Here is a 16542-nt window from a genome sequence, read left to right as displayed (position 1 = left end):
TAAGTAACCCTAATTCCTGGGATTTAGATGGGAATGAGGCCACCTGACTATGGGCCTATAGTTGGAGATATCCCCCTGGCTCATTACAGCACAAGCTGGGCTGGGCTCACAGTGAATTCAGTTTAGAAGTTCCATCTACCTGCTCATGGGCCTGGGGAGGGTCCCAGCACTAACAGTGGTGCTGTACAAGCGGCTGCTGGCCCAGCAGAATAGAGGCTTTACCCCGTGGTTACATCAAGCATCTCTTGTAACCCCCGTGCTGCGACTGTGGTCCCCAGGGAGGGGGATCTCAGCCACCAGCTGAGCCAGCACAGAGGGTGTTTGTTACAGCGCTTTCAGGCTCACTTTATAGCCGGCACCCCAAATCCATCCCCTGCCCAGCCAAGGGAGCGGCGGGGCTCCTGTTCCCCGCTTTACCTGTACGTGGCACCATTGAGCTCCGGATGAATCGCTTGCTGATCTATTACTGACCACGGAGCCGTTGTGACAAAGAATTCCTTATTGACGCAGTTCCTTAGGCTTTCTGGGATGCGCCCTGGAGTTGGCAATAAAGGGAAGTGTGTGTCAGGAGGGTCCCAGCTTTAGCACCCCCTCGTAAGCTACAATTTCTTCGTTTATATGTGTGTATATATATATACACACACGCTAACTATATATATATATATAACTGTATACAATACAATAACTATATATATACACACACACTAACTATATATATATAACTATGTGTGTGTATATATACTTATTGTAATATATATAGTTATTGTATATATACTACATACACTATATATATGTTACACTATTAGTGTGTGTATATATATATGTGTATATATATATAATCATAGAATAGTTAGGGTTGGAAAGGACCTTAAGATCATCCAGTTCCAACCCCCCTGCCATGGGCAGGGACACCTCACACTAAACCATGGCACCCAAGGCCTCATCCAACCTGGCCTTGAACACCGCCAGGGATGGAGCATTCACAACGTCCCTGGGCAACCCATTCCAGTGCCTCACCACCCTCTCAGTAAAGAATTTCTTCCTTAGATCCAATCTAAACTTCCCCTGTTTCAGTTTGAACCCGTTACCCCTTGTCCTGTCACTACAGTCCCTGATGAAGAGTCCCTCCCCAGCATCCTTGTAGGCCCCCTTCAGATACTGGAAGCTGCTCTGAGGTCTCCACGCAGCCTTCTCTTCTCCAGGCTGAACAGCCCCAACTTTCTCAGCCTGTCTTCATACAGGAGGTGCTCCAGTCCCCTGATCAATATATATATATATAAAATCATATATATATATATATATAGTTACTGCAAAGGATGGGGATAAAAATCCCATATCCCTTGTTTCAGGAGGAGGTTTTGGCCATCCCAAGGTGCAGGGTTGGAGACCGGTTTCCCACCCCATCCCAACTCTCTGCTTTAGGAAACGTTGCTCCCTTGACCCACTGCTTTCAAAGCAGCGGCCGGCCCGACATGAAGCTGTGCCTTCCACGTTAACATGAATCCTTCCATGGGGCTGGTTTTGGGTTTTCACATGGCGTCTGTGATGCTCTGCAGCATCTTTTGGGTTAACACCATTCAAAGGGGCAGCAATTATTGCTGCAGTGAGTGTTTCACCGTCATTTCCCAGTCGCAGACATCAGTCTTTGCCACGCTGCACATGCGCCCCACTGATGTAAAGAACCAAACCCAAACCCCACAAACCCCCCTCAGCAACCACCAACACACCCAAAGGACAGAAAGGTAAAGTTTGGTTTCTCAGCTCTTGTACTGGGAGGAAACGGGATTCAAACCCTTTCCCCAGTCTCCTGCAGGGACATGGCCATGGTGCAGCCCCATCCCTGCCCCTCCTGCTCCCGTCCCAGCACCCACACGGGCTGGGTACCTGTGATGGCACGCCGGATTTCAGTAGCAGCAGCTTCTCTCATCTCCAGGGACGCCTGCTCGCTGTACCAGGCCGTGTGCGGGGTGCAGATTAAGTTAGGAGCATCTTTCAACGGGCCTTGAGCAAAACTGAGAGTGGGGGGGGGAAGAAACAGACATTAATCCGTGTTTAAAGAGAGAGTAAAGGATGTCAGCATCAGCAAATGGCCTGCCCTACGTGTATGCAAGCCTCCTTCCCCAGCCCCTCACCCGTGGCCCCTGGGCTGGGGGGCAGCCTGGCAGGGTCCTGCCAGTCCCAAACGGCCACAGAAGGAAAGGGAGCAGCTTCCAATATGAAAATGCATGAAGCAAGAGCCAACAGGGCTGAAACCCAACCTGCTGCGGGTAGGTCTTAGTGCTCCCATGGGAATCACTGCTTGGGGTGCCTCTGCGTCTGTGACCCCGGTGCCAGCCCAGCACACCAGTGTTACAGGGTGTTGGCTTTCCCAGCCCCACGGTGTGGCCAGGCTCAGGGTGTTGTGTGTTGATGGTACCCCAAGGAACAGCCTCAGGAGCAGCAGCGGTACCTGAACGGTTCAGACTCGTGCACGTCGAGCGCAGCCCCTCGTATCCGTCCCTCCTTCAGGGCTTGGGTTAAGGCCTTCTCGTCCACCAGCCCCCCGCGTGCTGTGTTCACCAGGAACGCTCCCTGCCTCATCTGGCAGAGAGAGGAGAGTCAGCTCCATGCCGGGACCTGGTCCTACCCTATCCCGATGCAGCAGCGGGTGCCCCGGGGTGCTTCCAGCCAGGCCTTCCCATGCTGTGCTGCTGCGCTCCAGCCCCAAGCAATCCCCATCCTGGTGTATGTGGTTTGATAGAATCCCAGCCTGGTTTGTGTTGGAAGGGACCTTAAAGCTCCTCCAGTCCCAACCCCTGCCACGGGCAGGGACCCCTTCCACTGGAGCAGCTTGCTCCAAGCCCCTGTGTCCAACCTGGCCTCGAACACTGCCAGGGATGGGGCAGCCACAGCTTCTCTGGGCACCCTGGGCCAGCGCCTCAGCACCCTCACAGGGAAGAGCTTCTGCCTTAGATTTAACCTGACCTTCCCCTGTTTCAGTTTGAACCCGTTACCCCTTGTCCTGTCACTACAGTCCCTGATGAAGAGTCCATCCCCAGCATCCTTGTAGCCCCCCTTCAGACACTGGAAGGCTGCTCTGAGGTCTCCACGCAGCCTTCTCTTCTCCAGGCTGAACAGCCCCAACTTTCTCAGCCTGTCTCCATACGGGAGGTGCTCCAGCCCCTGATCATCCTCGTGGCCTCCTCTGGTTTTCTACAGGAAGTCCAGCTCTGGGTGGTATTGCCAAACAAAACCTGCTCCTGCCATTGCCACTACACCATGGGCACAGGGCTCACTTACCTGGCAGCACGCTACACCCCAGCAAACACAGTGGGGAGGCACACGGGCTGTTGGGTGCAAGCAGGAAATGTGGAGGTAACTGATAGGCACCAAGGCAGTGGCCATGACCAGAGGGAACCCCGCTGAAGAGCAGAACATCTCCTTGATCATGAGCAACCTGCTCTAGTGGAAGGTGTCCCTGCCCATGGCAGGGGCTGGAACTGGATGAGCTTTGAGGTCCTTTCCAACCCCAACCATTCCGTGATTCTATGATCCTATGCACACAAGGTGAATTACCTGCTTGATCGTGAAGTCGTTGATAAGGTGGTGGTTGTGTTCATTAAGGTTACAGTGCAACGAGACACAGTCGCTCTGGTAGAGCAGGTCCTGCAGCGTGTAGACCCGCTGGACCCCCAGGGACCTCTCAATCCCGTCCTGCAGGTACGGGTCGTAGAAGATCACGTTGAAGCCGAACGCCTTGGCTCGGACCGCGACCGCCTGCGCAGTGCGACCTGTGTGCGAAGGCAGCAGAGACAGGGGCTCGTTTAACCCATTCCCACCTTCCCATTGAGCTCCTGACACCCCAGCGTGGCCCCAGGGCTGCTGTGGGACCCCCTGGGCTCCCCATAGGAACAATCCTCTGTGGTGCTGCGTCTAGCAAGGAGTGATGAAAAGGGAAGGCAAAAAGCACCACCTTCTCTTTCAGGCAGCTTCTTTGGGATGGGAGGTTTCCAGCCTCTGGCTGGTTAATCGGGCATGACAGAGACAACTGTCGTGGCTTGGAAGCAAAGGGCTGTGTGGATGCTGTGCTGGGCGACGGCTGCAGCATCGCTGGAGGCCTCCTGCCTGCCCCTGCACAGGCTGGGCAGGCTCCGTGTGCCCTGCGTGCCGAGCCTCAATGGTTTGAATGTCTGTTGTTCCAGCTGGGAGCAGTGCAGGGGCCCAGCATGTGCCTGGTTTGGGTGCACAGTGATGTCCCCCCATGCACACACACACACACACACTTAATGCTGTACCGGCGCCCCAGAGCTGCGCGGTTGACAAGGGGACATCAGCTGGGTGCCTGCGTGGGCAGCCAGATGTGAGCGCACAGCTGGGCACGTGCTGCCATCCTCACCCTGACCCTGCCAGACTGACCCCAATCTCCTGCCCCAGCCTCACCAAATCTCTGCTCTGTTTTGTGTGTGCCTGGCCACCAAGTGCTGGGTGAGCTGCTGCTGCCTCAATGCACCTCCTGACCCATCGTGTCATGGTTGGGCTTGGCTACCAACAGGGATACCCAGGAGGGCTGTCAGCAGAGGTGCTGGTGCTACCTCTGATGCTGAAACTCTCTATAGCTATGGGTGAACTGAAGACAAACCTTGCTCAGGAGGAGCTGGGCTGGTGGTGCTGTGACTTAGGAATGGGTTTTGTAGGAGAGGATGGCAGCATTAGCAGGTGTGGTCCTTCTTGGACTCAGTGAAGGCTGACAAAATGCATCTCCTTCCCCCCCCAGTCCAATGTAAGACGTTCTCTCTATGTCACATGAATAGTTCTGGTTTGGAAAATGCTCATTTTAGGTCCTTCCAAGGGCAGTGAATTGGTGCTGAGCCCTCCTCAGCCGATGAGCCCTGTGCCAGCATCACACCACATACATCCCTTTGCCAACGTACCGAAGCCGATGAGGCCGAGCGTCTCCCCCCGGATGCGGGCAGCTCCGGAGGCCACCTCCCGGATCTGCTCCACGCTCTGCACCCTCGTGCCTTCCCGCAGCGCCTGGTAGAGCCACGTGTTGCGGCGGTACAGGTTGAGGACGTGGCAGATGGTGGAGTCGGCCGTCTCCTCCACTGCGGCCGAGGGGATGTTGCAGACGGCGATCCCTGCGGAAGCAATGCCCCAGAGCACAGCCATGGATCAGGGCGCAAAGCGGATGGGGGGATCCAGCCCTTCACCCTCATGTCACCCAAATGCATCATTGCTTAAAGCATTGGAGTGATGGTTACTAAGGATGTGCATGGTTTAGGTGCGCCAGCCTGAAATCTCTGCAAAACACACCATGACCGGTAACACTGAGGGGTCCCCTGTATCCTCAAGGAGGAAGGACAAGCTACACAAGAGTAACTGCAGCAGCAAAGGTCTTACTGCAGTTTAATCTATCATCAAAGGGACTTAAATTTCACAGGCAGAAGTCACTCCTTTTCCAGAACAAGACTCTTGAAGCATGAAGTTAGTTAGGGACCAAGGTTTGGTGCACTCAGGCAGGATGGTGCACCAGGTCGGTGGCAGGGCCAGATTCGCCTTCCAATAACAAGCACTAGAACAGTCAAAACACCCCATTGCAAGGCATGGGGTGAGCACCACCACCACAGCGTGTTCATCATCATTTGTTCCTTAGCCACAAAAGGTTTATCTTAAACTGATGGGAGCTGTAAGTGTTAAGTTCACTGAAAATGCCTCCCTGTCCGGGCTCTGGCTTAGGTAACATGGGTAAGGATGTGCTTAATGTCATGTCTATTCAGCAGAGCAGTTAAGCACATGCTGATATCCCACCAGATTCAATGTGATTTGCACACACACTTAAAGGTGGATGTGTATTGAGGAGCTTTACTGGACTGGGGCCTTTGAGTAGAAACCATGGGTAAAAAAAGCAGGAGATACAGAAAGAGTAAGAAAATCCCTTTCCACTGTGAGGGGCACTGATTCAAAATCCCATCCCCTGCCAATATCCCTGCTCTCAGGAGCTGCTCTGCTCTTTCTCACAGCCTGGTTTGTGTTGGAAGGGACCTTAAAGCTCATCCAGTTCCAACCCCTGCCACGGGCAGGGACACCTTCCACTAGAGCAGCTTGCTCCAAGCCCCTGTGTCCAACCTGGCCTTGAACACTGCCAGGGATGGGGCAGCCACAGCTTCTCTGGGCACCCTGTGCCAGCGCCTCAGCACCCTCACAGGGAAGAGCTTCTGCCTAAGAGCTCATCTCAGTCTCCCCTCTGGCAGGTTAAAGCCATTCCCCTTGGCCTGTCCCTCCATTCCTTTGTAAAACTGTTTTCCACCCTGTGGCTATTTGACAGACTTATGGGAACTGGGAGAAAAACTGACCCTGCAGGGAGAAAAGACCCACCACCAACCAACACTGCTCACCTCCTCTCCCTTTCAGGTGACAGGGACACGAGGCTCTGGTCCCCACAAGCTCTTAAAGCTGATGTTGTCTCGTTTTACATTCCCCATTGCCTCCACAGAGGGGACCTTTTGATTTACCTCAGAGATGTGGGTGCAGCCCAGAAGCCATCCAACCGCCTGCCCAAGTCCCTAATGAAAGGGAATGGAGAGCTTCCCAAGAAGAAAACACATTGAAGCGTCAGACAACTGCTCCTGCCCATTTGTAGGCAGAGGCTGTGGCTGCTCATGGCGGAAGAGACCAGAAGGTGATGGGTAGCTCTCCATCAGCCTGCAGCTCTGCCAAGGGTCCCCATCACCAACCCTGCCAGCACTCGCCCCTTTCTGATGGACCACTTGCTACAGAGCTGGATGACACCAGGCTGCCCTTCCATCAGCTTCTTACACCCTTATTTACTCTTGTACCTACAGGAGCTGCTGGTACCAGGGATTAAACACCCACAGTGGATGGTTCAACACCAGCATCTTGCTCTGGGGGGTTTTATGGTGGGTCAAACCCAGCCCCACCAGCAGCGTTTAGACCCTCGTCATTTACTGCCTGCACAGTCTAAAAACTACCTTATGGAAAGCAAACCCAATTAAACTTTACGCTACATTTGTGGGTAGTCATTACATTTTCTACTTGAAACCACATCATTTGGCCACTCAATTTGCCAGGTATAAAAAGAAGGATTATACTGCAGCATCCCATTACCTTATTCGTTATATTTGTCCTTTCTCGGTGTTCAAAGCCTCAGAATATTGTTATAATGGATAATAACAAGAAGAGCTTAAAACATGAAGAAACCATTATGTTGGGAAGATACTGTTCTCCTCTCGAAAAAGAGAATAATTCAGTGTATTAAGAATTGCTTTTTATAGGAATGGCTATTTGAAACTCTCTTATCACAATTATCTCTGTAAAACGGCTCACGTGAGATGGTTGTTATTCCTCACTTCCCCAGAGATAACCTTTAATACAAGATATCCAAAACACTATTGTGCTTGATGATAGACTGAATCTTGGGATGATCAAAACCAGTCAGAACCCAGCTGTTAAAATCAGGCTACAGCTGAGCCCTTGTAGCTGGAGGTGTGCAACCAAAGGTCTCTGTGACCAACCAAACCAGTATGGAAACTGGGTGACCCCAGCACTGTCTGAGCATGTACCCCTCAAACCAAGGCATGCTGAACTATCCCATAGCTAGATGTAGGGTCTCCTTCCTGACAACGTGACCCTCTCTATTTTGGCATCCCATGGAACATGTGCCCACAGTAAAGCTCTTTTTCAGGTTCCAGAGGCACCTTTGATGAGATTGCAAAGGAAGCAGCAACAACCCAATGCACAATTCCTGCTCCACCATCCGACACGTTGCCTTCCCAGTGGTGTGGGCATGACAAGAAACCTGGAGAGGGGCTTTGGACAAGGGCCTGTAGGGACAGGCCAAGGGGAATGGCTTGAACCTGCCCGAGGGGAGACTGAGATGAGCTCTTAGGCAGAAGCTCTTCCCTGTGAGGGTGCTGAGGCGCTGGCACAGGGTGCCCAGAGAAGCTGTGGCTGCCCCATCTCTGGCAGTGTTCAAGGCCAGGTTGGACACAGGGGCTTGGAGCAAGCTGCTCTAGTGGAAGGTGTCCCTGCCCATGGCAGGGGTTGGAACTGGATGAGCTTTAAGCATCCTTCTGAGCCAAACCTTTCCAAGATTCTATCACTTCAAGAACGAGATCAGATCAGATCAGGAGACTGATCTCACTTAAGAAAACACACTAACCCACCCTTCCTCCAATGTTTCTAAAGCTAAATCAACTCAGAAATAGAACAGGCATACAAATATCTGTTAGCACAAGCAGGCACGTGGAACTAGGGACAGCACAGGAACAAGGGACTGAGATGGAACAGTTTTGACACAGTATGAGTCTAAAAGCTGCCTTCTAATGCTGCACCGTTCTGTTCAGCTCATGATCAAGTTTTCTCATCATAATCTCTGCATGCAGAAGAATTTAAACCGCACCTGTAATTTCAGGGCCTGAGTCGACCCCCTTTGGGAGGTCCTGCCTGTACCTCTGCTTCACCAACACGCTCCCATGGGAAGCAGCAGGAACCTGTACTGATTCTAAACACTCAGAAGGACATAGAGGGAACTGGGTGCAGAGCTGAGACCTACCAAGCTCCCCCGCAGCTTTGATGTCAATGTTGTCGTAGCCGCTGCCTATTCGAACAATGACCCGTAAGGCCTTGAACTTCTCTAGGTCTTCTCGAGTCAGCGTGATGGTGTGGTACATCATCGCCCCAACGGCTTCGTTTAATACCTGCAACAGAACAGAGGGCTCAGGAGCCACCAGGACGGGACATCTGCGGCTCCTGAATCAGGGGTGTTACACAATAAAGGGTCTATTTTTACTGCTGAGTTACTACTGTCTGACCCAGGCTGCCACCAAAGCCATCAGGGGTGTGACGCACCGATACTGTGACCATTCCCTTTGGGAACAGACTAAACGGGCATCTGAAAATGATGTTATTACATCTGAGGAGCCAAGGCAGCGGAAAACTGAGCCTGTCACTCACCCGGACCCTTTTCAGGTTGTTATCCCTCTGCTCCCAACAGCAGGAATTCTGCCTTTAAAAAGGAATTAGGTTTCACAGCGGTATCAGCTGGTTTTGAACATGACCGTGTGTCACTCATGACTCCTCAACCTACTTCTGCATGCTGTTCGTTCAAGTCCCTGTCACACTGTTCACATTAACCTTTTCTGTGGGTTTTCAAGAGTACCTAAAAAGATCCACATGAGGCTGTGCCATCACATAAGGCTGCACTTCATCCCCTTCAGCGAAGATTCAAACCATCATTAGCGCTCACCATAAGCTATCTCAGAGCTCCGTAACCTCAAGACCTATCCAAATTCTCCAGGACTGGCTCATCTATCATCTGTCAGAGCCTCACAACCCCCCCCCTCCTCCTTCCCCCTCATTTAATATCTGAAGCACTGCAAAGATCAGCACTGCTGCTATTTGTAGTTCTCGTTCCCAGATCCTGAAAGTGATTTCTGATCACTTCAGACCTCGTTGGAGTTCTCTAAACATGCACTACCAATATGCTTTAAAGAAATATTTACACGTGGTTGAGCTTCCAAGCAGAAACACCCATAACACCCATCCACACCGCAGAGATCTGCCTGCGTGATGCCCAAACCTCACCCATTGCCCGAGGGGGAGAAATGACCCGAGGAGACCCATCGGCTGCAGTGTGGGATGGTGTTAGCAAAGCCAGAGCAACCATGCTGCACCCTGGAGAGGTGCAGAGTGTTAGTGCTGCACTGAGCAAGTGGACTTTAAACAACATGAGAAACATTTGCGTTATTGATGTAAAGAGCCTGATGCAAAGAGATAAGGTGACTATTTTTCCCCAAATAACATCTGGCTTCTAAAACAGCCTCGATGAACTTTAACCTGCAGTGATTTCTGCTGATGGACTCAGAGAGCAGCTTTGTACCCTTTCTGCTCAAGAAGAGCAGGGAGAGGACGACCAGAGCACACCACCCGCAGCTACCATTGTAGCTCCCGTTACCTTCTCATGAATCTCCTGAGTTGATTGTGCGTCACAGAAAGCAACCGTGGCCAGGTCCTTCAGAATGGGCATCTCCACCGTGCAGTCCCTGCCGTCCAGCAGTGCCACCAGCGGCCGTGGGTGCATGGGGCCGTTCATGATTTGGGGGCGAATACCTGCAAGCAGAAGGAGCATGGTTTGTACAGCGAGCGGTACCTGTGTGTGGTCCCTGTGGTGGGTGAGGAGCAGCAGCACATGGTTTCAGGTTGAACAGTGAATATCAAGGGATGATGGCAATGCAGTGCAAAGTCAGCACATGGTCCAGGTTTCGCTCTGGGGTATAAACACAGGGAGGCCTGCTGACAGGACAGCGATGAACATTGGGACTCAATGGGGATGTATCTTCACTGTGCTGATCCTCCCCAACACAGGCCACATTTCAACCAAACCACATAAGCCAGAGCTGCCACCTCTTCAACTCCTTTATTTCACATCTTAGGAGTGAAACCCAAGCCAGCAGTGAGTTTTTCCCTGCCTGCAGGAGGGCTGGGATTTCTTTCCACTGGCACTTGGTCTGTTTTTGTAAGGAATGACTTTACCATTTTGAGCACCTCTGAAGGACAAATCCAAGCAGACATCTGCTAAAAAAAAGGGGTTACTGGAAAATAACAGAAAAAGCAGGATAACAGAGACCTCTTTATCATTCAGGCCTATATTCTGTTCTATTACCAACTACCAAAAGGCTGGGAACAGCAAAGCTCAGCTTACTTCATAAAATCAAACCCGGTCTATACCTGTATCCCACAGGATGCTCCAGGAGCCAGCACGAAGGACCTGCCCATACAGGATGAAATGGCTGCTGTGGCACCGAGTGCACACACAGAACACTGCTCTTGTCACACTGACACACCCCTCAATGGGCTGCTCCCTTCAAACAGTTTGTATTGAGGGCTCTGTTCAGCTGTGCTGTGGTTTTCCCATTTCACCCCAAGATGTTCTCCAGACAGAGGTGAGGAAAGAAACAATCACCACCAGTGGCTGCAGAAGGCTGATTTTATACCCTATGTATTGCTTTGCCTGGAATTAACCAGTTCAGTTTTGGACAAGTCACTCAAATTTCTGTGCCTCCTTTGACCACTCAGTGAGGGCATGGATTACATTGGATCTGTACAACGTATCTTATCTGCCTTTTTTGGCTACCCAGGTGGGTTTTGAAAGAACACAGGAAGGGGAAGTAAGTGCTCAGGGCACAAAGTGGTGTTTTATTACTGCTACTGTACCATGAGATAGCCAGGACTGAAGGGTTTGGGTTTGAACCTCCAAATCCCCACAAAGCCCCTTTCCTAACTGACCCCTCTACTTCAGCACAAGAAGCTTCCAGGGCTACCAGCCAACATCTGGCTCACCTTTATGCCCAGTGGTTGTGAGATCCGTTTCATTGAGGGGCTGATAGACAGAGTGAATGCCTTCACTCCTCCTGGATCAGCACCTTTTCCCCTGCCACATCACTGGTATCTCTACTTACTCGCAGTGAAACTGCTGGTCCAAGCACAGGGCTTGGCTGAGGGAACTCCATGGAGTTGTTCTGGGGTATTCTGGCAGGTCAAACATCTCACACAGGGCATTACAGAACAAATGCTACTGTCTGTGGCACTGTTGGAGTGAGTCAGACTAAAGCCAAGAACTGGAGGCTCCTCCACCAGCTGGTACTAGAGTGAGGGACAAAAGCTAATGAGAAGAGCAACTAATTTGTTTCTTTTTAAAGGGAAAATTAAATGTGCCTTTTTGCCCACATTGCTGCCAGGTAAAGTATTAGTAAGATATCCACCAGCTGATGTGTATGTGACAGACAGGCACTATGGGCCAGGGTGATGCTGGCACCAAGAGCATCTCCCCAGGGAGAAGCCACCCTGCTGCGCATGAAAATGGGGTACCATGAAGCTACTTTAGTTTTACATGGGCAAAAAAGAACTCCATGGAAACAGGCAGGTTCAACGGAGTGGGTTTAATGGCTCTCTGCTCCTGTTTTGTTGAATCTGCTTTAAGACATGATGAACCAGCCAACCCAGCAGACCTGACTGGAGATACCCAGCATTACACATGAAAGTCTTTGGAACAGGTCCTCCTGTCTTTCCTGCTGAGCTTTCCATTAGCATGTACTGGAAGTAATACATGATGTTTGCCCTCGTTTCATCCAGATGGAAGTGCAAGTGTATCAGTAGGCAGGGTAGAGTGCCGGGATGATTTGGATAACGGAAAGAAGCTTGCCATAAGCAGATAAGCAAGAATAAAAACATGTACAAATCTCAGAGCGCTTACACAATCCTTACGTGAAGCCCTACACCACAGCTAGATTATTTTCTCAGGTTAACAAGCCACTGAATTACAACGCTGACTTAAACACTAATGTGTACGATCTCCAAGGCTTAGAGCATCACGTAGCAGCCTCACACCACAACTGTAAATACAAAGGAAGCTGAAGCAAGGTGGCCGTGGTGGTCCTAGCCCTGGTGGCTACCACTTCCATCCATACACATCCTCTATCTGGACAAACTGAGCTCAGTGCCAACTGAGGACCAGGATCATTCTCAAGGCAGAGCAATGGGCACATGGAAGCTTGTGGTGGCTTCCTTGAGCGTAGCACATAGAAGATGAAACCGTGGGTTATCTGAAACTCTCACCTTTAATCTGAGCCCTAAAACATTACGGTTTATTATGCTGCCGTTGCATAAGCTTCTTTGAAAGTCAAACAAAACACAGCTTTTTCCTTTTTTTTTTTTGGAGCAGCATCTGTGTCTTTGCTCAGGATTAGGGCTGTAATTGTGCACGATGACACAGGCTTGTGAGGCACGTCACCCTCGCCCGCACACAGAAGTGCAGTCACCGAGGGTGAATGCTGGCTGGGAACTGCGAGGTTGTCAGAGGCAGGTCTCTCATTTCCTTATCTTCAACAAGGGAATTTACTTCAGCCCGACAAGGAAAGTTTTGGAGCAAATCAATACGAGATGAAGTGCACAATGTATGGAAATGACACCTTAACAAAAACCAGTGGCAGGTTTGCTGCTGAACCCACAGCGTATTTTCCTCGCCAGCCTCTCTCCTTGCCTCTCCACCACCCTGCATCTGCTCTTCACCATCCTGGTTCCTACCTCCTGCACGAGCACATTCAACCCCAAACCATTTCAGTTGACAAAACCAAGCTGTGCTCAGTCCGCTTTCCTTTTCACCCCTGCTCATACAGCACGTTTGCTCTGCATGCGCCTGCTTCATTAAGAACGAGGTATGCCACGGATCGGAAAGTAATGAAACACCACACGCTCCCCCCCTTAAATTCTGATCAAACATCACAGCATTAACCCATTCATTCTCCAGCACCACCGGGTTCACTCCACTGAGCGATACAACGCCATGGACCAGCTCTCCTTGGAGCTGGAGTGGGATCAGCCTCCCAAATCCAGCATCTCCCCCACCATCTGAAGCTGATTTTGCACGCAAACCCCCAGCCGTGCTCCCAGAGTTGTAACAAGTATTGTTGTCTATTTTTCTGTAGGCATTTCCAGCCCGAGGACCCTCGCCAGCATTGCAAGGAGAGCTCGTAAGGAGGAGGGAGAGGAGGAAGGGTTTATGGAAAGAAGGAGAGGGGGGGAAAGAAACCCCAGGAAAGGTTCTGCAGTCACACTGAGAACTCAAACTCCACCCCGGCTTGTTGCACGCAGCCCCGCCGTATAAAGTGCTTTTGTTTCATTTTTAATACACAAAGCCTGCTTGTCCTTTCCTGCCGCTCCTCCCCTTTGCCACCCACTTGTATCCGATCCCAATGGCACCCCTGCCAAGAGAATTAGGGAGTGCTCCCTGCTAAATGGCAGCCTTTGTGTGACCGCAAGACGGCTGGTACTATCTCACAGCAACAAAAGCAGAAGCCATTTGCCTAATTCTTATTAATCTCAGTTGCCTCCGCCACGCAGCATTAAGGAAATAGATGAAATAAGGAAAAAGAAAGGGGGGAAAAAAAGGCTTTAAACATGTTCACTTGCAGTATATAAAAGTGCATCGAGAAGCGATCCTGACGCTCGCCTGAATTACCCGCTCACGACAAAGTAGCTACAGTTTTACAGTCAACTACACACTTTATTAACCAAACAGAAAAGAAACAGGAAATTTCCCCTTGCCTGGAAAATGTTGCCTCCACATTCTTCTTCTTATTAAAAACCACACATGGCAGTGGAGGAGGAGAGAGGGAGGAGGAAGGGGGGGAACCCACACACGAGAAAATACTACCACTTTTCAGTGCGTTGCCTCTCCTTTCGTCTACGAGGGGGTATCTTCAAACAGGCAATCCCGTGGCCCACAGCTGCAACATCTCAAGACAAATGTCTCTTTGAACACGCAGGGAAAAGAAAAGGCTTTTGTCCTGAGCCACAGAAGAATAGCCTGGAATTGCGAGAGGAGTTACGGTCACCTCTGCGCGGCTCCCAACTCTTCAGAGCACTCCCTCCAGACTTTGCCGAAGCTTTTAACTAATCGTAGCTCTTTCCCAGCCCTTGAATAAAATCATGTGAGTGCCAGCCAAAAAATCTTTTGCTATGCACACTAAAGGGTTTGTATATGTCACAGTTGCTTTTTCCCCCCTTCCACCACTCCCCTCCTCCTATTGACTTGCACATACGGCGGGGTGGTTTTTTTCCCCCTCTTCGAGTTGTCTCGAATGGATTTAATCTGTGCCACGCTGCGTTTTATGTTTGTTTGGGTTTTTTTTTTGTGTGTGTGTGTGGTTTGTTGGTTTTTTTTTCCCCCCCTTCAACTTAAAAATGAAACATGCCTTTCCATGCAGAGCATATTGAACGAGGCTCCAGAAACAGGCTGATAGCCTTTAGCAGCAGCACCATGAAAACAAACACAAAGCACTGCAGGAGAGCAAGGCTGGGCTGATCAATCTCATCTAGCACCCTGAAATGAGGGGCCACATTCCTTCTTGCTGTGTAAATCAACTGGGTTTTAGCATCAGAAACAACACTCCCTTACGGGCAGGGCTCACATCATCTTGGGGGTATCCATCCAGTTTATCCATCCTGCCCGGTTTGTCCCAGATAGGTGAAAGCAGCCCCAAATCACCGTCATCCCAATCGTGCCACTGCAGGACACAGTGATGAGGGCAGGTCGTCCTTGTGCGATGCCCCAGCTCCAGAGCGTGCAGCAGCTCACAGCTTGGAGCAGTTGGGTTTTATTCTTTCCAGTTGCCATCATCATTGCCAGAGGCAGCAACAGCAGAGACAACACTCATCCAAGAAATGAGGAAAAAAAATCTCTGCATCTCACTCCTATTTAATGCTGTTAGTGTTGCATCTTACTATTTGTCATTAGAGAGTGGAGTAAGTCCATTAGCAGAGCGATTTCGGTGGCATTTCCACAAACTGCCTTGGAGCTCTCAAACTGATTTTCAGCCATGGAAGCCAAAACTGGTGCATGGTGCAGGCTGCAATGCTTCACCTTCTAATAGAAACATCAAAAGACCTGTCAGCCTCCCTAAAATCCAGTGTCCAAGTAGAGGACAAGGGGATCTAGGCACATCTTTCTCTTGAACTTACACTGCCATTGCTTGAGCACTCTAAATTTTCCACAGAGTTCCTGTCCCAGCCATCATCCCTGCATTACAAGCCAGGGTCCTGCAGTGCCCTTCCAAGGTTGCTCAGTGGTCCCTATTCCTTAGTGGCCTCATACCACCCTTTCCGTGGCTGTAAAACAGAGCTGATCCTGCTTTAGGGATGCACGGAGGGGAAGCTCCTCTGTGGGTCACCAATAACACAGCAGGTGTTTTCAAGCTGTAGCAGCATCATTGGCAAGCAGAAAGGTGCAAGTTGTGAAGGTGCCATTGAAAAAGTGCTGAAGGAAGGTTTCTGTGAGGATGGGATGTTTTTTGGAAAGCACTGATTTCCACCCCCCTCTTCTGCACAAGTGATGCTCTTTCTTTCGCTTAACTTTTCCTATTAATAAATGCTTCTCATAATAAATGCGTATGCAAAAGTGCAGTCTTATCATACAGTCAGGGGAAAAAAAACAAACCCAAACAAACAGACATTTACTGTTATTTCTAATTGCAAATACTCTGGAGACACTTGGTACTGCACGGAGAGAAGCCAGTATAGAAAGTGACAACAAATACAGTGTTTTATAACTAATCATGGTATGATTATTTTTATAGAAGCAAAGCATCTTTAAGACTGCCAGGATCCTACCAGGGAAAGAGTGTGAAATCCTCTCATTCACAGGAGACCTGGTGTTTGGACCAATGTCCATATGGCAGCTGGAGCTGATGGGGCTCCACACTCACAAACGGAAGGGGGACAATGGCAAAGCAGAGGTGATTTCCAACCACTGGGAAAACCCCCAGGTCCATGTGGAAAATCACACTTGAGAGAAACCCCAGAGCTCCAGGAAGATGGGCAAAGAGGCAGCAAGGCCCATCCTGCCCTGCTGGGAAGGAAAAGACTCGTACCTGCCATTGGGGAGAGCCTGTGCAAACTCCTGACCCCTCCAGCACGTTTCCTCCCGTCAGCACATGAGAGCTGGCTTTCTGCCATTTCCCTTTCCAGATAACTTCTCAGGGCTTCCTT

General features: G+C 50.5%; 1 protein-coding gene across 1 annotated transcript in view; it reads right to left on the bottom strand.

Moving 5' to 3' along the window:
* CTBP2 (C-terminal binding protein 2) overlaps window positions 1-16542 on the bottom strand; it is a gene marked incomplete at both ends in the record, with an annotated part of 45331 nt that overhangs the window by 1158 nt on the left and 27631 nt on the right. Inside the window, 7 exons of the mRNA XM_080621116.1 lie at window positions 418-535; window positions 1885-2012; window positions 2450-2580; window positions 3556-3770; window positions 4911-5117; window positions 8552-8696; window positions 9953-10107. Of these exons, the coding sequence (XP_080477242.1) occupies window positions 418-535; window positions 1885-2012; window positions 2450-2580; window positions 3556-3770; window positions 4911-5117; window positions 8552-8696; window positions 9953-10107 (1099 nt within the window). The remainder of the gene's footprint in view (window positions 1-417; window positions 536-1884; window positions 2013-2449; window positions 2581-3555; window positions 3771-4910; window positions 5118-8551; window positions 8697-9952; window positions 10108-16542) is intronic.

Source organism: Psittacula echo, assembly GCF_963264785.1.
Source record: "Psittacula echo genome assembly, chromosome: 6".
NCBI lineage: Eukaryota > Metazoa > Chordata > Aves > Psittaciformes > Psittacidae > Psittacula > Psittacula echo.
This window is presented reverse-complemented; position numbering and strand designations above follow the sequence as displayed.